Source organism: Chlorocebus sabaeus, chromosome 23 (genome assembly GCF_047675955.1).
Source record: "Chlorocebus sabaeus isolate Y175 chromosome 23, mChlSab1.0.hap1, whole genome shotgun sequence".
Lineage (NCBI taxonomy): Eukaryota > Metazoa > Chordata > Mammalia > Primates > Cercopithecidae > Chlorocebus > Chlorocebus sabaeus.
The window spans coordinates 41,375,047-41,397,981 of record NC_132926.1 but is presented as its reverse complement, the minus strand read 5'-3'; the positions used below and the strand labels follow the sequence as shown (position 1 = coordinate 41,397,981).

Sequence of the window (22,935 nt, the reverse complement as noted above, 5' to 3'; positions counted from 1 at the left end):
TAAAATTAGGTTTACTTTAGGGGAAAAACTGAATGTTAACTCACAACAGCATATGTATTGGGGTTCCGCTGCCATTAAGCTAATATGAACAGAACAAATTTTAAGAGGGGGGCATTTTTTTTTACAACAGGAAATACAACTGTAGGAGAACATTATTGTTGACACTTTCTACTAAGACATCTGACCATTAAACAGATTAGATAACTTGAATTCCATGGAAAAAATCTACTGTGTTTTGATTACTTTTTCTTAAATATAAAAGGTAGCAGAAGAAAAATAATAAACTGAAATTTAAAATGTCATAGATATTCCTTCTTTTTTCTTGCTTAGGATCCATTCCCTTTGTTGTTTTTTCTTCTAGGGTCTTCTAGTAGTTTTGTGAAAGACTAGGTTGAAGGTTTTGCAAGAATGAGTGCTTGGACATGTAAACGTTAAGGGACATACAGTTGCATAGATAGGTGTAAAGGGTATAATTTTAGCAATGGGTACTATATTAGTTTCCTTGGGCTGATGCAACAAATTACCACAGACTTGGTGGCTTGAAACAGCAGAAATTTATTCTCTTACAGAGTCTCTGTAAGAATAAATTTCATCTTTCTTACAGAGGCCAGAAGTCCAAAATCAAGGTGTTGCCTGGGCCACATTTCTTCTGAAGACTTTAGGGGAAAATTTTTTCTTGCATCTTCCAGCCTCTGGTGGCTCTTGGCATTGCTTGGCTTGTGGCAGCATAACTCCAGTTCCTGCCTCTGTCTTCACATTTCCTTCTTTCCTGTGTTGCTATATGCCTTCTCTTTTTCTGTCTTTTATAAGGGGCAACCATCATTGGATTTATGGCCTTCTTTAATCTAGGATGATCTCATGTAAAGATCCTCATCTTTGTTACAACTGCAAAGACCTTTATTCCAAATAAAGTCACTTATTTGAACCTCAGAAAAGTGATGTCTTTTGGGGTATCTTTGACCCAAAACAGGTACCAAGAGATATCAAGTGCAGTGAGAGGAAGGATGATTTGCTGAGCATGGCTTCTTAGTCTCTTTTCTTCATTGTGGGGGAAATATACTTGCATATCTGGCAACAGTATTCTGTCTCCGAGGGAAAGGGGAAATATTCTATATTCTCAGAAATCCTAAATAACAGCACAAAATGCTTCTTACACCCCCACATATGTCATTCTGAAAATCCAATATAATTACCTTATATGATTGCAGAAATTATCTCAAGCAAGTCATGTTTCCTGAAGCTGGCATCTGGATTCTAGGTATAATTCCTTCTACGTGTCAACAGTGGTCAATGTTGGCCATAGATTAAACAATAATTACTGGGTGTCACACATATGCAGTTGCTTTGCAACTACATAATGCTGTAATGACCAGTTCTATAGCTATCTGCCATCTGTTTAAGCTCCAGGAGAATTTGAGTACATGCCATGACCTCCACTTTTCAGTTCACGTAAGAACCAACCTCCCACTTTTCATTTCACATAATTTAGGTGGAGCTGATTTCATTTCCTGGCTTCAAGAATGAACAAATGGACCTATGTCTAGCCAATGTGAGAAAAATCACAATTATTGACTAAAGGAAATTTATATCATACAAACTGGGCTGTGGGAAGTAATATCCAGGATTTTTGCTGGACTGTTAGAAAAGGGCACTTTCTGGTAAGAGTCAATAAACTGGTAATTTTTAGTCTAGAAAGCTACTTTGGCCATTTTGCCAGCACATTGGGAAAAGTCTACCTGAGAAGAAGGTCAGCAGGGGAAAAGGAATTATAAATGTGGAGATTATTTTCCTTATGGAATTATGGAAGGGTATAGACCCAGTTCTGCCTGAAACCAGTAATTAATCACCCACTTCCATGTACAAGTCAGTAAAGGATTCTCTGGTTTATTTTTGCTTAAATCAGTTAACTTGGGATTCATTGTTAGAGTATGATTAATATAAATACACACTTCCATAGATGGTACAAATGAGTATCTTAAGATACTGTACATGAGGGGAAAAATTGTTATTGGAAAAAAAGCCAGCTTTTCTTAACAAGAGCTTTGCTTTTCTCTTATGGACATTGCAAATTTTGCAATTAATATTACTTTTCTCTTTGCTCTAGGAAGCTGAAAACAAAATTTGTGACATGGTTAGAGTAACTGAAAGTGACCCTTTATTATGCATTTTGTATGATATCCCACTCCTTGATTCATTTTATTTCATCCTCATCTTATCTTTATTCTATTTTCATTTTTTTTTTTTTTACTGTGAAGGGATCAGCTAAAAATTAACAAGATATTCTCAAGTAATTAACACTAAAAAAGAGATCACTTGTACTGTTCTTGCATAAAAGTCTAAATGTAATGGAAAAGGAAATATTCTAAATTAATAATACGTTATCCAAATGAGAAACAAATAAATTATTAATTTCAAAACATCTGCAAACAATTCAAAAATCAAAATTAAATCACAAAACAACAGTATATATACACATATATTTTCAATGGACTAAAATACCTTTGGTTACTATGTTCTTCATTTGAAGAAACTGAAAAATGCTAAATATCCAAAAGAATTGAAAGCAGGGTCTCAAGGAAATATTTGCACACCCATGTTCATGGCAGCACTGTTCACAGCAGTCAAGAGATGGAAGCAACTCAAATGTCCACGGATACTTGAATGAATAAACAAAACGTGGTGTAAACATATGTTGGACTATTATTCAGCCTTAAAAAGGAAAGAAATCCTGTCACATGCTACAACATGGATGAACCTTGAGGAACCGTCCACGGATGTTTGAATGAATAAACAAAATGTGGTGTATACATACGATGGACTAGTATTCAGCCTTAAAAAGGAAATAAATCTTGTCACATGCTACAACATGGATGAACCTTGAGGACATTGTGCTAAGTGAACTAGCCAGTCACAAAAAGACAAATACTGTATGAGTCCACTTACATGAAATATCTAAAGTAGTGAAATTCATAGAAATAGAAAATAGAACTGTGGTTACCAGAGACTGGAGTGAGGGTGAAAAGGGGAGTTGTTGTCTGATGGGTATAGAGTTTCTGTTTTCCAAGATGAAAATTTTGTAACAACGTGAATATACTTAACATTACTGAAATGTACACTTAATCATAGTTAATATGGTAGTTTTTAATTTTTATGTTGTGTTTTTTTTTACCAGAGTAAAAAAAGGGTAAAAAGGTAATATATTTTAGGGCTTAAAACAGGTATTTTTTCCAAGATGAAAGCTATGAGTAAACTTAAACCAGAAAATTGACTAGTTTTAAATCTACAGAATAAACAGTAGAGCCTTCGTTTTAGCCACATGATGTCGCTGTCCACCATAGAGTGTTCTCTAGGAAGAAAAATACCCAGAGCCCCTTTGTTACTTCAGAGAAGCGGAAGAATAAGAGAAGCAGCAGGACTTTAACAGAGACTAGAATATTTAAATTTTTTGCAAAACATGCTCCTCTAATTTGATCCAATCGTTGAGGATTGGTAATGGCGTCTTCTATCAGACGGGGCCGAGAGGCCTGGACATGGCTGCTCTCGCTTCTGCTCCTCGCAGCCTGGGAGGTGGGGAGTGGCCAGCTCCGCTACTCCGTCTCTGAGGAGGCCAAACACGGCACCTTCGTGGGCCGCATCGCGCAGGACCTGGGGCTGGAGCTGGCGGAGCTGGTGCCGCGCCTGTTCCGGGTGGCGTCCAAAACACACGGGGACCTTCTGGAGGTAAATCTGCAGAATGGCATTTTGTTTGTGAATTCTCGGATCGACCGCGAGGAGCTGTGTGGGCGGAGCGCGGAATGTAGCATCCACCTGGAGGTAATCGTGGACAGGCCGCTGCAGGTTTTCCATGTGGACGTGGAAGTGAAGGACATTAACGACAACCCGCCAGTATTTCCAATGACAGTAAAGATTATCCGGTTTCCGGAATCGAGGCTGCTTAATTCTCGGTTTCCTCTAGAGGGAGCATCTGATGCAGATATAGGAGTAAATGCTCTTCTCTCCTACAAGCTCAGCTCCAGTGAGTTTTTCTTCTTAGATATACAGACAAATGATGAACTAAGCGAATCTTTGTCTCTCGTGCTGGGGAAATCGCTGGACAGAGAGGAAACTGCTGAGGTTAATTTGTTACTGGTGGCTACTGATGGGGGCAAACCTGAGCTCACGGGCACCGTTCAAATACTTATTAAGGTATTAGATGTAAATGACAATGAACCAACTTTTGCCCAATCAGTTTACAAAGTAAAATTGTTAGAGAATACTGCAAATGGGACCTTAGTGGTTAAATTAAACGCTTCTGATGCAGATGAAGGATCAAACAGCGAGATTGTGTATTCACTTGGTAGTGATGTGTTCTCCACTATACAGACTAAGTTTACAATAGATCCCAGCTCAGGGGAAATCAGAACTATAGGAAAATTAGATTATGAAGAAGCAAAATCCTACGAGATTCAGGTCACTGCAACTGACAAAGGAACCCCTTCAATGTCAGGACATTGTAAAATTTCATTAAAACTTGTGGACATCAATGATAACACACCAGAAGTCTCAATAACGTCTCTCTCACTTCCCATCTCAGAGAACGCTTCCCTGGGCACGGTCATTGCTCTCATCACGGTGTCGGATCGCGACTCTGGTACTAATGGACATGTCACCTGCTCCCTGACGCCCCACGTCCCCTTCAAGCTGGTGCCCACCTTCAAGAATTACTACTCGTTGGTGCTGGACAACTCCCTGGACCGCGAGAGCGTGTCAGCCTATGAACTGGTGGTGACCGCACGGGACGGGGGCTCGCCTTCGCTGTGGGCCACCGCCAGCTTATCTGTCCAGGTGGCCGACGTGAACGACAACGCACCAACGTTCGCACAGCCTGAGTACACAGTGTTCGTGAAGGAGAACAACCCTCCGGGCTGCCACATCTTCACGGTGTCAGCGTGGGATGCGGACGCGCAGGAGAACGCGCTGGTGTCCTACTCGCTGGTGGAGCGGCGGGTGGGCGAGCGCGCGCTGTCGAGCTACGTGTCGGTGCACGCGGAGAGCGGCAAGGTGTACGCGCTGCAGCCGCTGGACCGCGAGGAACTGGAGCTGCTGCAGTTCCAGGTGAGCGCGCGGGATGCGGGCGTGCCGTCTCTGAGCAGCAACGTGACTCTACAGGTGTTCGTGCTCGACGAGAACGATAACGCGCCGGCACTGTTGGCGCCTAGGGCTGGCACCGCTGCCGGCGCGGTGAGTGAGCTGGTGCCGTGGTCGGTGGGTGCAGGGTACGTGGTGGCGAAGGTGCGTGCAGTGGACGCGGACTCAGGCTACAACGCCTGGCTTTCGTACGAGCTACAGCTGGGTACTGGCAGCGCTCGCATCCCGTTCCGCGTGGGGCTGTACACGGGCGAGATCAGCACGACACGTGCCCTTGACGAGACGGACTCGCCTCGCCACCGCCTACTCGTGATGGTGAAGGACCACGGAGAGCCGACGTTGACAGCCACTGCCACCGTGCTGGTGTCGTTGGTGGAAAGTGGCCAGGCACCCAAAGCCTCATCGCGGGCGTGGGTGGGCGCCGCGGGCTCAGAGGCTACGCTGGTGGATGTCAACGTGTACTTGATCATCGCCATCTGCGCAGTATCCAGCCTGTTGGTGCTCACGGTGCTGCTGTACACGGCGCTGCGGTGCTCGGTGCCGCCCACTGAGGGTGCTCGTATGCCAGGAAAGCCCACGCTGGTGTGCTCCAGCGCCGTGGGGAGCTGGTCTTACTCGCAGCAGAGGCGGCAGAGGGTGTGCTCTGGGGAGGACCCGCCCAAGACGGACCTCATGGCCTTCAGCCCTAGCTTATCTCAAGGTCCAGACTCCACAGAAGAGAGACAGCTCTCAGAATCAGAATACGTAGGAAAGGTGAGTCTTTTAATTTTTCTTGCCAATTCTAAAACTATTCTTTTTTAAAAATTCTATATAATTTCTACTAGTTATTTAGACTCATAGTTCTTCATTTATTTTATATCATCCTACTGTGCAATATTGAATATGAATTAGAGATCAATTTCTTGCATTTACTGAACAATTTACTTAAACAATCTACGTAACTGTTTTCTTATTTTTACATTTTGGCATTTCCGTCATTAAGTCATGAGTAATAGATCATGAAAGCCTGTAAAACACCTCAGCAAAATTTGTGAATTAAACATTGCTCTCTTTTAAAAACTGAAAATCACAATCGGAAGATATTAAAGAATTTGATTATATAATACATATTTTCAATTGACACTGTCTATCCAGTCTGTCAGATAGTGTTTGGAATAACCTATATCCTGGACATTTCCTAGGTTTTCAAACTAGCTTTGGATCAACAATGCCCTTGTCTATGTAATAGTTAATAAATTACATTTTTTTCTATATTTTTCTTTTTTCTTTAGTTGTTGTTGTTGTTGTTGGTGTTGAGACAGAGTCTTGCTCTGTCACCCAGGCTGGAGTGCAGTGGTGTGATCTCAGCTCACTGCAACCTCTGCCTCCTGGGTTCAAGTGATTCTCCTGCCTCACAGCCTCCTGAGTAACTGGGATTATAGGCGTCCACCACCACACCCGGCTTTTTTTTTTTTTTTTTTTAGTAGAGACGGGGTTTCACCATGTTGGCCAGGCTGATCTCAAACTCCTGGCCTCAAGTGATCCACTCTCCTAGGCCTCCCAAAGTACTGGGATTACAGGAGTGAGCCACCGCACCTGACCTTTTTATTTGTATTTGAAAGTAGACTAAGTGGATATTTTAATGCCAGAATTTCCAAAAGTATGTAGCACAGGTTGTTACAACAAAATGACAGCACTTAGGAATAATTGCTAATTTTAAGTATGTTTTTTATAAGTAAAATAACCCATTATTTGGTATAAAGATTTCACACTGATAAAATTTTTGAGTTATTAGGCAAAAATAGAGAGTATTGAGAAAAGAGACCCTCTCTATTTTGTTTAATTTGAAAATCTTAACATTTAAAAATCACACTGGGGTTGTTCAGGTGGTGGGACTTTTTCTTCATTTAAGTGGAGACTACCCAGTCTTTATGTTAACGGTTGATAAATCATCCTTTCAGTATCATTATCATTAGGCCAATGTGTGCAGGCCTCTCACTGCAGAGAATGACTACCTTTTTCTGGCGTCTAATTCTATGCGTGGGAATACATTTTCTATTAATGTGAGCTCACTCAATTTTATCTGGAAGCATCCATATTCCTAATGGAATTGGAGTTTTTCCAAAAGGTGAGGCCTGGTCTTGGATGACTACATTTTCATTTGAAACATTTATTTTCGGTAATTAAAACACTGAACTCTACAAGTAAATGCTACCCTTGGAAAGAATTTTTTTAGCTTTTTCAACCAAAGAAGATGTATTGCAATAAAATAACTGTCTTAAACAGTCCTCTACTGCTTGGTTCTTAGTTATTTGCTGTTTATTCTAAATATACGTGTATATTGATAAATCATAGAAATAACTTCCATTAGTGATCTTACCTTTAGCCATTCCATAGTTAGGTCAGAATATCCATTTCCAAGTTATACTTGACCACTATGTTAAAAGCGTAAATGATACGCTTTTAAAATTATATTCACATATGTCCAGATCTCCAGGAATCACAATCTGTTGCTCTGTAAGTTTTTTTTTTAAATTCTTATTTACATTTTTTTCTTGGTTGTCTAAGAGATGTCTAGGTGGTAGCAGAAACTATTCACTGATACTTTATCTACAAAATGGCTCAATGTTTTAAAATTGTATTTCCTTTAATATTACCTTTATCTCTTAATAATCAGTATGGAGTCTACTCTGTTATAAATTCCCATGTGACATCCCATTTCGCAATGAGTATAACTCTTAAAGGTACTGAAAAGCATAGTATTACAATAAGTTGTCAAAGACATCTCATTAATATAAAGTCCATGAAATTTAAAAATTTTAAGTTTATCTCTCATTTTCAAACTAGCTACCATCTTTCAAAATTCAGCAAAGTGGTAACTGGAATATTAATAGCTATAATTATTTCTTAGTTCCATGCTTTTCAGAAATAATTCTTAAATGTTTACTTACTTCATAATATAGCACAATAGAATCAGTTAGAAATTATGTAAGTTTGATATTAACAAATATCATTAATTTAACTTACATTTTTATTGATCTTGCTTGAAAAAATTAATTCAAAATATTTATTTATTCACAAAAACAACAATTGATAATTTATCCTATTCTAAATATGAATAATAAAATCTGAGTAAGTTGCAGTCCTGGCTTCCATTTAATGAGTACACAGGAAACAAAAGCTGAAATGAAAACTTTTCCCCCAAATATTTAAATCACATGTTTGATTTTATTTTGAAATGGTCTGGCTGTAAGCAAAAAATTGTACATTCTTTTATTTCTCTAAATTTGACCTCTTTCCATGAATTTTCTTTGCCCCACTTCCAAATGCTGAGAGAATTCATGCTTCTCACTGAATTCACAGAGATCTTTAGAATGTTTTATTACTTAGTGTTAAATATGTTTAATAAATACTGGCTTATGTTCCTAGGTTACTTTTCTCCCTTCACTGATTGGTTAAATCATCAATTCTTTCAAGTAACAACTTTTAAAGAAGCTGGAATCTAGAAATTCATCAGGAGTGGAGATAATAAAAAACATAATTATTTTATATTGTTAACATTTTAGTATATACAGGTAAATTCAAATACATAAAGAGTGTGGAGAAAATTAAACCTAATATATTCTTAATTGATGTGATGTGAATGTAGCAAATATACAAATCACATTCCCACAATAGGAAACAAATTTCCCGTTTGAATTTCTCTGTAAAGGACTGACTTCTGAAATCTTTATGTAAGTAACAGTCAAGACAGTTGATGAGGCCGTAGTTCTTGAAAAAGGGGCATGGGAGGGAATTATAGACATTCCACAAATTAAAAAAACCATAAATGTACATATTTTAAAAAATTAACAGTTGCTGTAATAATATAAAATAGATACATGTATGTTTTAATATACACAGCACACACACACTTTTAAATACTTAAATGTCTCAATGTTTTGATGATCATAAATCTGAAAGGATCTGATTTTTCTGTAAAATGTAGTGTGGGAGGTAAAGAGGTTAATGGTAAGTTGTCTTGAATCAGATTGAAATCCCATCATACCAACAGTTAATATCGTTTTACTTAACCTCTATGTGTTTATAAAAAGTGAATAATATTAAAACTTATTTCAGAGGATTGTGAGAGTTTAACGGGATAATTCCATTAAGACAAGTAGAAAAGTGGCTGTCACGTGGGAAACATTTCCAATAGATGTCCACTGTTAAAACAGGAATCACAGTATTTTACTGTATGTCATGAATTAACACAATTGATAGTGAATTAGTATAAAAGTTCTAAGGAAATATTTAGGTAAAATATAAGGACTTTGAGGAGTGACCGAAGGATATTACAACTGAAACTACAAATTTTGGGAACGTTCAAACGACATACAAGGAAAAGAAGATATATTTACATATTTAATACTTACACATTTAGCCACATGATGTCGCTGTCCACCACAAAGTCTTTCTCCATAAAAGACAGCGTGCATTACGTATTCAGATACTGCTTTGCTTCATCCTCTCTAAAATTTAACCCCGAGGAGTTTAAGAAATGAAGATAGGGAACTCGAATTATTTTTAAAGTTTGGATCAATGTAAAGGCAATCTAATATTTGGAAAATGCTTGCAATATTCTCCTGGCGAGAAAATCCTGGAGCCCAGTGCCTGCTGCTTTCTCTTCTGCTCCTCGCAGCCTGGGAGGTGGGGAGTGGCCAGCTCCACTACTCTGTCCCCGAGGAGGCCAAACACGGCACCTTCGTGGGCCGCATCGTGCAGGACCTGGGGCTGGAGCTGGCGGAGCTGGTGCCGCGCCTGTTCCGGGTGGCGTCCAAAACACACGGGGACCTTCTGGAGGTAAATCTGCAGAATGGCATTTTGTTTGTGAATTCTCGGATCGACCGCGAGGAGCTGTGCGGGTGGAGCTCGGAGTGCAGCATCCACCTGGAAGTGATAGTGGACAGGCCGCTGCAGGTTTTCTATGTGGACGTGGAAGTGAAGGACATTAATGACAACGCGCCAGTTTTTCCAATGGCTGTAAAGAATCTGTTTATTTCCGAATCCCGACAGCCTGGCTCTCGGTTTTCGCTAGAGGGCGCATCAGATGCAGATATCGGAACAAATTCGTTGTTGACTTACAGTCTTGATTCCACTGAATATTTTACCTTGAACGTTAAAAGAAATGATGAGGAAATTAAATCCCTTGGACTTGTGTTGAAAAAAAATTTAAATCGAGAGGACACTCCTAAGCATTATTTACTAATAACAGCAATTGATGGTGGGAAACCAGAGCTCACTGGCACGACTCAACTAAAGATCACTGTTTTAGATGTAAACGACAACGCCCCAGCGTTTGAGAGGACGATCTATAAAGTCAGATTATTCGAAAATGCACCAAATGGTACCCTAGTGGTGACCGTTAACGCCACAGATTTGGATGAAGGAGTCAATAAGGATATCGTATATTCTTTCAATACGGACATGTCAACAGATATTCTGTCAAAATTCCATTTAGATCCAGTCAATGGACAAATCAGTGTAAAGGGTAACATAGATTTCGAGGAAAGTAAGTCATATGAAATCCAGGTAGAAGCCACGGATAAAGGAAATCCTCCAATGTCAGATCACTGCACGGTTCTACTCGAAATTGTGGACATCAATGATAATTTACCTGAGTTAGTTATTAAATCACTATCTTTACCTATATTAGAAGACTCGCCACTTAGCACAGTCATAGCCCTGATCAGTGTGTCTGACCGTGACTCAGGTGTCAATGGACAGGTCACCTGCTCCCTGACACCCCACGTCCCCTTCAAGCTGGTGTCCAACTACAAGAATTACTACTCGTTGGTGCTGGACAGCGCCCTGGACCGCGAGAGCGTGTCGGCCTATGAGCTGGTGGTGACCGCTCGGGACGGGGGCTCGCCTTCACTGTGGGCCACGGCCAGTGTTTCTGTGGAGGTGGCCGACGTGAACGACAATGCGCCGGCATTCGCGCAGTCCGAGTACACGGTGTTCGTGAGGGAGAACAACCCGCCGGGCTGCCACATCTTCACTGTGTCTGCGCGGGACGCGGACGCGCAGGAGAACGCGCTGGTGTCCTACTCGCTGGTGGAGGGGCGGGTGGGCGAGCGCGCGCTGTCGAGCTACGTGTCGGTGCACGCGGAGAGCGGCAAGGTGTACGCGCTGCAACCGCTGGACCGCGAGGAACTGGAGCTGCTGCAGTTCCAGGTGAGCGCGCGCGACGCGGGCGTGCCATCTCTGGGCAGCAACGTGACGCTGCAGGTGTTCGTGCTGGACGAGAACGACAACGCGCCAGCACTGCTGACGCCTCGGGTGGGTGGCATCGGTGGTGCAGTGAGTGAGCTAGTGCCGCGGTCAGTGGGTGCGGGCCACGTGGTAGCGAAGGTGCGTGCAGTGGATGCTGACTCAGGCTACAACGCGTGGCTTTCGTACGAGCTGCAGCCGGGGACTGGTGGCGCGCGCATCCCGTTCCGCGTGGGGCTGTACACGGGCGAGATCAGCACGACGCGTGCCCTGGACGAGGTGGATGCCGCGCGCCACCGCCTACTGGTGCTGGTGAAGGACCACGGTGAACCCTCATTGACCGCCACAGCTACTGTGCTGGTGTCGCTGGTGGAGAGTGGCCAGGCACCCAAGGCCTCGTCCCGGGCGTCTGCTGGCGCCACCGGCCCTGAGGCTGCACTGGTGGATGTCAACGTGTACTTGATCATCGCCATCTGCGCAGTGTCTAGTCTGTTGGTGCTCACACTGCTGCTATATACTGCTCTGAGGTGCTCTGCGCCGCCAACCGAAGGCGCGTGTGGGCCGGGCAAGCCCACGCTGGTGTGCTCCAGCGCGGTGGGGAGCTGGTCATACTCGCATCAGAGGCAGCAGAGGGTGTGCTCTGGAGAGGAGTTGCCCAAGACCGACCTCATGGCTTTTAGCCCTAGCCTTCCTCCTTGTCCAATTAGCCGGGATAGAGAGGAGAAACAGGATGTGGACGTTGATCACTCAGTCAAAGTGAGTAATTTTTATTTATTCTTTCCAAAATGTCTTTTTCATTCTTCAATGTTTCCACTATTTTGGAAATACGTTAATAGTTAAGTATGAATTATATGATTCATAATTAGACTTTTCCAGTTTTTTGGTTTTGTGGTTAAAATGCTAAGATTTTTGTTGCTAATTTTTGAACCAAATCAGCAGTAAGTCATGAGATCCACACTTGTAATTTTGTTTGTTAGCAGGTGCAGTAGTAGGATTATTTTATTGCTAAATGCCTGGGTATAAGACAAATATTTTTTCTTAGATGAGTTTCATTATTTAGAGAATTTGATTTCGACTCGTTTTATACTTATCCCTCCCTACACAATGCTTCTTCAATATCTTTTGCCACTTTTCATTTGGACTTCCTACTACCTGTTAGTACGAATGTTACTTGCTCATTTTATGAGTTCACCTAAATGCTTATAATTCCCTATTGATTATGCTTTTCCACCTTCAGTTTCAAAAATTAGACCATTACACCTGTTGTCTTTTATGGAACCTCTTTTATTCTCTTATTCATTTGTTTGGAGTGTCAATCCTTCTTTTTCACTTGAATGTGATTCATTTTAGGCCTTGTGCTCTTATTTGGCAATACTGTTTATTGTTTGTTGATTTCCCAGTTGGGAGAAAAATCGAGAATAACAATAGCATTTAGAATTGTATTTTTGTTCATCTTTAGTTTATCACTACTTTATTTAATACTACTTTAATAATACTACTGTATTATGTGTTCAAATTTATTTATTACTAATAACTCAAATATAAATATGAAGTGAAAATTTAATAGCTCTGTAGTATATTTATATATGCATTTTAAAAGAATGTTTTAAACCTTGTTAAAAATAATTTTCAATCTGAACAATATCTTGAAAATAATTATGGTATCTAATTTTAAAACTATCCCTACTAGCAAAACTTTTTATTCATTAGTGTCTTTTACATACCATACTAAGGATGTCAATATGAAATAAGTTTGATAAGCCAATGTTATAATGTTATTACTGGTTACCTTCTCTGAATAGCATCCTGCCTATTAATGTGTGCCATGCAGTAAGTAGAAAACTCCAAATAACCAGAACCAAATAAAATTGAAGCCAGACTTTTTTCTAATCACTCCCCACACACATTTGGTTATCTCCTGTAGCAATTAGTTGGACTCCCATTTAAGTTTCCCTACCACTGGAGAGAAATAGTAACCAGTTGAAACCTGGTCAATACTCATTGACAGTGTGGGAGGTCTAACATGTCAAATAGATACTTTTCTTGACTCCTCTCCTTCCCCCACTTTCATTTTCTTTATTTCCTTTTTTGCTACTATCCTTTGTTGCTCCCTTGTCCATGAAGTAGTAGCCATAGTGTGTCCATCTCAGGTCAATATTTTAAAAATTTAGTTCTGTTATCAGCTTCTTGAATATAATAGAGTCAGCCAAAGTACTTGTCCTCCCAGATATGGAACTTCAATCTTCAAACCCAGCTTGCCTCTTGAAATTCTTGTCTAACAAGACTCTTGGCAAAGACATTTTGAAGACTTTGGAATTTTTGCTTCGCAGATATATTGATGCTATGCCAAATAAATATTGAATAGCTACCAAATAAACATCCTTTTCTATTCTGCTGCATTCCCCATCTGTACATTAAAATACCTGGTAAATGAAAATATTACAAATGAAATGTGTGAAAATGGAATTCTTCCTCTTTTTTTCCAATGTGCTTGATGTCAATGATCATTTTGTAAAAATCTAGTTTGGGTCCCCAAATAGTGAAAGTACTCTGGTTTCTGTTTGATTCAGAAAGTTGGTGGGTTTTTTTTTTTGTTGTTGTTTTGATTTTTGTGTGTGTGTGTTTGTGTGAATGTAGCTCTTCGATAGAGAGGGAGCATAAAGCTATTTTCACTAGATTGATTTTTTGTTTAGACAAACAGGATGAGAAGAACTTTGTGAATACAGGAGGCAAAGAAAGTTTTTAAATAGCTACCATTATGTCTTTATATATTAAATTTCTTTATGTAAGAATAAATGTATTGTGGTTTATTTATTGGGAAGTCTTCATTCCCCATTAATACCCAGGATGATTCAAAGATCGTGATTACCAAGAATTAGAATAAAAATTAAGCTAAAACCCAAGTTTTCAACATGGAACTTGAAATACATCTTAATTGGGGAAATGTCTAGAGACTTTTTTTGTGTCGTTAGTAAATTATACAGGCTGCCAAAACACCACATTTTCCCAACTAGCTATGCGATCACCTTAAATTAATGCATTTTATTAGGAAATGGAAGGAAACCAAACCTTTTCTACAGGGTAAATATTTAGCAAATATTAAGTAAGTCCCTTTGAGCTATTAAACAATTAAGATACAACTATTCCCTTTAAAATATATATTCCAAAAAAGGACACACATACTCAAATGCTTATCAGATAAATTAATGTAATAAATGGCCCACACGATTCCACCCTGGTGCTGCAGTTTGTAAAAAAAGAAAAAATACCTGTTTAATTGGTTTAATCATGACATTCTTCATGGGTCAGGGAACTTTTAAGTGGTTATAAAAATTGGCTTTAGAAGAGTTTAGAAATGATGTGGATTACTTATAGACAGGACAAAATGAACATGTTTGTTTATTGAAAAATGTTATTGGAAGCAGGAAATATTCAGTTTGGCTAAAATATATAAGCACTATAGGAGAAAATAGAAGCTTAGGCACATTACCTACCGGAGAACAAGCAAGTACTTATAAACTGTAAGAGTCAAAATGAGAATACCAGCCTTGCTCATGGGAGCAAATGAGTTCCAATGAATAAAATTATTTGGAATGCTTTTCCATGCAAGCTATTTGCTATAACTTCCTGCTTCCTTGCACTTTCAGCCCTGACATGACTCAAGGAAGACATTTAATTAAATGCTGATGGTCTTTGATTCTTTTATAAAACATCTGAAAATTTCTCTTTCAATAGCTTGTTCTTGGGACTAGAAGTTCCCTAGAGGCCAGTCCCCTTAACTCTACAACACCAAAAATACTAGGGCGAAGAGGGTGTTATCATTAATAAAATACTCTGGAATTCTTGGGAATACAGGAATCTTTAATGGATTTTTGTAATCAACACTTTACGGTTACATGTTTACAAAGTGTGTAGTTAGGTCTCTGTAATACTTAAAGCCTGTGTTGAAAAAATTATTTCTACTGAAGTAAAAGGTGCCCCTATGGTGAAACTAAGGACCACACTCAATCAATCAGTGGTACAATGTGTACCACAATAGTACAAAATGTATTCCTATTTTCCAAAACGGCTGAAAGAATAAATAAAACTAAGTAGTTTATAGTAGAGTGTGTGTGGATTTCCACAATTGCTACTTACGGTTTGGAGCCACATGATGTCGCTCTTTACCACAAAATACGTGAAAGAAGAAAGAAGAGGGGAAAATTCCTTCTATTCTTACTGGAAGGAACTATATGCACTCTTTGGAGTCTGAAATATGGAGGATGCAGCTGCACTTGACCGACCGATCAAAAGATTTCTCTTGACTTTGAGAAACGATATTTAATCAGAACAAAACACTGTGCACTAAAGATGGAGTTTTCCTGGGGAAGCGGCCAGGAATCCCGGCGTCTGCTGCTCTTGCTTCTTCTCCTCGCAACCTGGGAGGCAGGGAACGGTCAGCTCCACTACTCGGTCTCCGAGGAGGCCAAACACGGCACCTTCGTGGGCCGCATCGCACAGGACCTGGGGCTGGAGCTGGCGGAGCTGGTGCCGCGCCTGTTCCGGGTGGCGTCCAAGGGCCGCGGAGATCTTCTGGAGGTAAATCTGCAGAATGGCATTTTGTTTGTGAATTCTCGGATCGACCGCGAGGAGCTGTGTGGGCGGAGAGCGGAGTGCAGCATCCACCTGGAGGTGATCGTGGACAGGCCGCTGCAGGTTTTCCATGTGGACGTGGAGGTGAGGGACATTAACGATAACCCGCCGGTGTTCCCAGCAACACAAAAGAACCTGTCCATCGCGGAATCCAGGCCGCTTGACTCTCGGTTTCCGCTAGAGGGCGCCTCGGATGCCGATATCGGGGAGAACGCCGTGCTCACTTACAGACTGAGCCCAAATGAATACTTTTCTCTGGAAAAACCATCTGATGATGAGCTGGTAAAAGGTCTTGGGCTTATACTATGGAAATCTTTAGACAGAGAAGAAACTCCGGAGATATTTTTAGTGCTCACAGCAACTGATGGAGGCAAACCCGAGTTGACTGGTACTATTCAGTTACTCATCACAGTACTGGATGCCAATGACAATGCCCCAGCTTTTGACAGAACCCTTTATAAGGTGAGATTACCAGAAAATGTTCCTAATGGAACACTGGTAATTAAACTTAACGCCTCAGATTTAGACGAAGGATTGAATGGGGACATTGTTTATTCATTCTCAAATGATGTTTCGCCAAATGTGAAATCCAAGTTTCACATAGATCCACTTACTGGACAAATTATTGTAAAGGGATATATTGATTTTGAAGAAAGCAAATCCTATGAAATTATTGTAGAGGGCATTGATAAGGGACAGCTCCCACTTTCTGGCCATTGTAGAGTTATTGTGGAAGTAGAAGACAACAACGATCATGTCCCAGATTTGGAATTCAAGTCTTTATCACTACCAATTAGAGAGGACGCTCCACTGGGTACAGTCATCGCCCTGATCAGCGTGTCCGACAAAGACATGGGTGTCAATGGGCTGGTCACCTGCTCCTTGACGTCCCACGTCCCTTTCAAGCTGGTGTCCACCTTCAAGAATTACTACTCGTTGGTGCTGGACAGTGCCCTGGACCGCGAGAGCGTGTCAGCCTATGAGCTGGTGGTGACCGCGCGGGACGGGGGCTCGCCTTCCCTGTGGGCCACGGCCAGTGTTTCTGTGGAGGTGGCCGACGTGAACGACAACGCGCCAGCGTTCGCGCAGCCCGAGTACACGGTGTTCCTGAAAGAGAACAACCCGCCGGGCTGCCACATCTTCACGGTGTCTGCGCGGGACGCGGACGCGCAGGAGAACGCGCTGGTGTCCTACTCGCTGGTGGAGCGGCGGGTGGGCGAGCGCGCGCTGTCGAGCTACGTATCGGTGCACGCGGAGAGCGGCAAGGTGTACGCGCTGCAATCACTGGACCACGAGGAGCTGGAGCTGCTGCAGTTCCAGGTGAGCGCGCGCGACGCGGGCGTGCCACCTCTGGGCAGCAACGTGACGCTGCAGGTGTTCGTGCTGGACGAGAACGACAACGCGCCAGCACTGCTAGCGCCTCGGGCGGGTGGCATCGGTGGCTCAGTGAACGAGCTGGTGCCATGGTCGGTGGGTGCGGGCCACGTGGTGGCAAAGGTGCGCGCGGTGGATGCTGACTCAGGCTACAACGCGTGGCTTTCGTACGAGCTGCAGCTGGGGACTGGTGGCGCGCGCATCCCGTTCCGCGTGGGGCTGTACACGGGAGAGATCAGCACGACGCGTGTCCTAGACGAAGCGGACGCTCCGCGCCACCGCCTACTGGTACTGGTGAAGGACCACGGCAAGCCCGCACTGACGGCCACGGCCACCGTGCTGGTGTCATTTGTGGAGAGTGGACAGGCGCCAAAGGCCTCCTCACGGGCGTTGTCGGGCGCTGTGGGTCCCGAGGCTGCGCTGGTGGATGTCAACGTGTATCTGATAATTGCCATCTGCGCGGTGTCTAGCCTTTTGGTGCTCACGCTGCTGCTGCACACCGCGCTGCGGTGCTCGGCACCGCCCACCGAGGGCGCATGCGCTCCGGGCAAGCCCACACTGGTGTGCTCCAGCGCGGTGGGGAGCTGGTCATACTCGCAGCAGAGGAGGCCGAGGGTGTGCTCTGGTGAGGGCCCACCCAAGACCGACCTCATGGCCTTCAGCCCCAGTTTACCTGACTCTAGGGACAGAGAAGATCAGCTGCAGACAACTGAGGAATGCTTTGCAAAGGTTAGTGTATAACATCCTTTTGTTTAATTTTCGTATTGTTTTTCTTTATCAACTTCTTCGTAAATTTATTTCTAAGAATCAAATTTCCCTGGGTTAAAATTTTACCTCTTTTTACATATCCATTTTAACTAGTCTTTTGGAATTACAGGACGTCAAAGCAATATATATTGCCTTCCTTCATTGTATGCTGCATTATTCAATGCATATTAACAGGACTGTAATTTCTAGTAAATTTTCACTATATTAACCTTCTTTATTTTTGGTAATAAGAACATTTAGAAAACATTTTACTATTATTTAACCTATAACACATAAACAAATGTGCAGAGGCTGAAATAATAAAGCTCCATAAATTGTATGAAAGTGAAAACATCTATTGCCTCCATCGCTGAAGCCCCTCACATGCACTTGCCAAATCACTTCCCTTGTTTTTCCTCCAGTGTAACTGCACATTTGCCTTTTATATCTGTGTTTATTCTGGGCCTGTTTTGGGAACGTATTCTAATTGGAATTGCACAACGTGTATTGTCTGTGCATTTGTGTGTTATTTGTATTTATCACTCATTGTTTGTGAAATTATCCATGTTGTTACATGTAGTTGTAGTTCATTTAATTCTATTTCTAGTACTATTTCATAAATATACTATATATTATTTATTCTACTGTTCAGGAATTTGCATTGTGCCTCAATGTCTATTTCAAATAATGCCATCATAAATATATTGCACATTTCTTTGATGCCCATGTACACAGATTTCTCTTAGGTTTTTACCTAAGAGTTGTGTTTGTGGGTCACAGAATATGTGTGTATCTTTGTCTTTTGTAGCTAACACCAACCAATTTTCCAAGATGTTTTCAGCTATTTACATTTCTAGTAGTGTATAAGGCTTTCTGCTACTCCACATCATCTCTACATTTGTCAGGTTATTTTCATGTTAGCCATTTTACTGGGCAAGTTTTGTAATCTCATTTTGAAATTCTTTTATGTTTAAATGAAGTTGAGTACCTCTCTATTTTATTTTGGCAATTTTTATACCTTATTTTGTGCAATAGCTGTTCAAATCTCCTATTTCTCTAGTCTGTTGTTTTTCTTTTCTTTTTTCTCTTCTTTTTTGCTTCCATAAAACTTTCTTTCTTTTTTTTTTTTTGAGACGGAGTCTTGCTCTGTCACCCAGGCTGGAGTGCAGTGGCCAGATCTCGGCTCACTGCAAGCTCCGCCTCCCGGGTTCACGCCATTCTCCTGCCTCAGCCTCCCGAGTAGCTGGGACTACAGGCACCCGCCACCTCGCCCGGCTAGTTTTTTGTAATATTTAGTAGAGACGGGGTTTCACTGTGTTAGCCAGGATGGTCTCGATCTCCTGACCTCGTGATCCACCCGTCTCCGCCTCCCAAAGTGCTGGGATTACAGGCTTGAGCCACCGCGCCCGGCTTTCTTTCTTTATTTTGTGTTTTTCTTATTACTTAAACAAATCTTATATTCTGAACATAACTCCTTTTTTTAAGTAGTTTTCAACCTCATGGCTTGTTTTTAATTCTATTTGTCTTTTGGTGAATAGAAAGTTGTAATTTTGGTTAAACTCAATTTATCAGTTTTTGCTTCTGATCCTATTTCATAAAGATAATTCTCTGTGGTATCTTTTATTTCATTGTTTACATTGCATCTATAATCCATTTGGAATACACATATTTTTATGATTGTGAGGTAGGGATCAATATTTATTTTTATTTCTTCTTATTATTTTTATTATACTTTAAGTTTTAGGGTACATGTGCACAATGTGCAGGTTTGTTACATAGGTATACATGTGTGCCATGTTGGTTTGCTGCACCCATCAACTCATCATTTACATTAGGTATTTCTCCTAATGCTATCCCTCCCCCAATCCCTCACACCTCAACAGGCCCTGGTGTATAATGTTCCCCACCCTGTGTCCAAGTGTTCTCATTGTTCATTTCCCACCTATGAGTGAGAACATGCGGTGTTTGGTTTTCTGTCCTTGTGATAGTTTGCTCATGATGGTTTCCAGCTTCATCCATGTCTCACCCTTTTTTATGACTGCATAATATTCCATGGTGCATATATGCCACATGTTCTTAATCCACTCTATCACTGATGGACATTTGGGTTGGTTCCAAGTCTTTGCTATTGTGAATAGTGCTGCAATAAACATACGTGTGCATGTGTCTTTATAGTAGCATGATTTATAATCCTTTGGATATATACCCAGTAATGGGATGGCTGGGTCAAATGGTATTTCTAGTTCTAGATCCTTGAGGAATCACCACGCTGTCTTCCACAATGGTTGAACTAGTTTACATTCCCACCAACAGTGTAAAAGCATTACTATTTCTCCACATCCTCTCCAGCATGTCTTGTTTCCTGACTTTTTAATGATCGCCATTCTAACTGGCATGAGATAGTATCTCATTGTGGTTTTGATTTGCATTTCTCTGATGACCAGTGATGATGAGCATTTCTTCATGTGTCTGTTGGTTGCATAAATATCTTCTTTTAAGAAGTGTCTGTTCATATCCTTTGCCCACTTTTTGATGGGGTTGTTTTTTTCTTGTAAGCGTGTTTAAGTTCTTTGTAGATTCTGGATATTAGCCCTTTGTCAGATGGGTAGATTGCAAAACTTTTCTCCCATTCTGTAGGTTGTCTGTTCACTCTGATTGTAGTTTCTTTTGAAGATTTATTTTTTACTACCATTTTTTGTTGGACTTTTAAAATGAGTTTGAAAGTGTTTCCTCTCCTTCAATTTTTTTTTTTTTTTAAGAGTTTGAGAAAAAATAACATTGATTCTTCTTTAAAAGTTTGGTAGATTATCCAGGAAAGACATCTGGTCTTAGGCTTTTTTTATTTTTATTTTTTGTTAGGAGGTTTGGATTACTGATTCAATCTCCTTACTAGTTATCATTTTGTTTAGATTTTTTATTGCTTCATGATTATGTCTTGGTAGTTTGTATATTTCTAGGAATTAATCAGTTTCTTCTAGGTTATTTAATTTGTTGGTATGTAATTTTAATAGCCTCTTATAATTGTGGCATCAGTTGTAATGCCACCTTCCTTGTTTCTGACTTCCAGTCTCTTTGTTTTTTTCTTAGTTTAGCTAAGGGCTTGTCAAATTTGTTGTTTTTTCAAAAATTCAACTAAGTTAAAAAACTTAATTTAAACTTTTTTTTCCATTTATTTTTGCTCTAATCTTTATTATAGTATTTCCTCCCTTTGCTTTGGGCTTCCTCATTTGTCCTTTTTTTTTCTAGTTGCTTGAGTTGTTAAGTTTTTTATTTGAGATCTTTCTTCTTTCTTCATTTTTAGTGTAGGCATTTACAACTCCCTTCTTTGTTTTGTTTTCATTTTTAAGAGACAAGGTCTTGCTGTGTTGCCCAGGCTGAAATACAGAGGCACGATCATAGCTCCCTGTAAGTGATCCTTGTGCCTTGGCTTCCCTAAGCACTGGAATTACAGGCGTGAGCCACTGAGCTTGCCCAGCTTAATCTTCCTTCTTAGTACTGCTTTTATTGTATCCTGTAAGTTCTGATGTATTGTGTTTTCATTTTTGTTTATCTTAACATATTTTCTAATTTCTGTTTTGATTTCCCCTTTGACCTACTAGTCATTCAAAATTCTGTTGTTTAATTTCTACGTATTTGCAGATTTTCCAGTTTTAATTCTACTATTGATTTCTAGTTTTATTCCACTGTGGTCAGAAAAGATATTCAGTAAGATTTCAACCTTCTTGAATTTGTTAAGACTTGTTTTGTGACCTGACGTGTGATTTATCCTGGAAAATGCTCTGAGTATGTTTGAGAAGACTGTGTATTTGCTTCTGTTGGGTGGATTTTTCTGCATATGTCTGTCAGTTCCATTTCAGCTATAGTGTTGTTCAAGTCTTCTGCTTCCTTACTGATTTTCTGTCTGAATGTTCTATTCCTTATTCAAAGTAGGGTACCAAAATCTCCTACTACAGTCATATCACTTATGGATGGAGATACATTCTGAGAATTGTATCATTCTAGGAATTCATCACTGTGCAAACATGAGAGTGTACTTAAATATTTACACAAATCTAGATAGTATAGCCTACTACAGACCTAGGCTACATGATGTATTGCTTCTAGGCTACAAACCTGTACATATGTTAACTGTACTGAATACTATAGGGAATTGTAATACAATGGTAAGTATTTGTATACCTAAATATATCTAAACATCTAAAAGGTACAGTAAAACCATTGTATAGGTTTTTAAAATGGTACAGGGGTACTTACCCTATGAATGGAGGTTGCAGAGCTGGAAATTCCTCTGGGTGAGTCAAAGCGTGAATGGTGAGTGAATGTGAAGGCCCAGGACATTACTGTGCACTAATGTAGACTTTAAAACACTGTACATTTAGGCTACACTCAATTTATCAAAAATTTTCTTTTTATAGGCTTGTCATGGTGGCTCATGCCTGTAATCTCAGCACTTTGGGAAGCTGAGGAAGGAGGATCGCTTAAGCCCAGGAGTTCAAGACCAACCTGGGCAATATAGTGAGACCCTGTCTCTAGAAAATAATTTTTAAAAATTAGCTAGGTGTGGTGACACACACCTGTAGTTCCAACTACTCAGGAGGCTGAGGTGGGAGGATCCTTAAGTTGAGCAGGTCAAGGCTACAGTGAGCCATGGTCATGCCACTGTACTCCAGCCTGAGCAACAGTGTGAGACTCTGTCTCAATTTTTTTTCTTTCTTCAGTAATAAATTAACCTTAGCTTACTGCAACTTTTTAACTTTATAAACTTAAAATTTTTAAACCTTTTGACTCTTTTGCAATAACACTTAGCTTAAAACACAAACACAT

At 40.8% G+C, this 22,935-nt stretch overlaps 1 protein-coding gene across 4 annotated transcripts in view; it reads left to right on the top strand.

Annotated features, from left to right (window-relative positions):
• The window catches only part of LOC103245175 (protocadherin alpha-C1), a 218,118-nt gene that overhangs the window by 5,640 nt on the left and 189,543 nt on the right, over positions 1–22,935 (top strand). The window contains exon 1 of one of the 4 annotated variants that reach the window (XM_038007081.2): positions 3,046–5,880. The exons of 1 other annotated variant lie outside the window; for it this stretch is intronic. In XM_038007081.2, coding sequence (XP_037863009.2) covers positions 3,493–5,880 — 2,388 coding nt within the window. In that variant the 5' untranslated portion in view covers positions 3,046–3,492. Of the gene's footprint in view, positions 1–3,045; positions 5,881–9,000; positions 12,115–15,465; positions 18,094–22,935 lie in introns of those variants that run through there. 2 more of the 4 variants (XM_073010624.1, XM_073010626.1) reach the window with 2 other exon arrangements.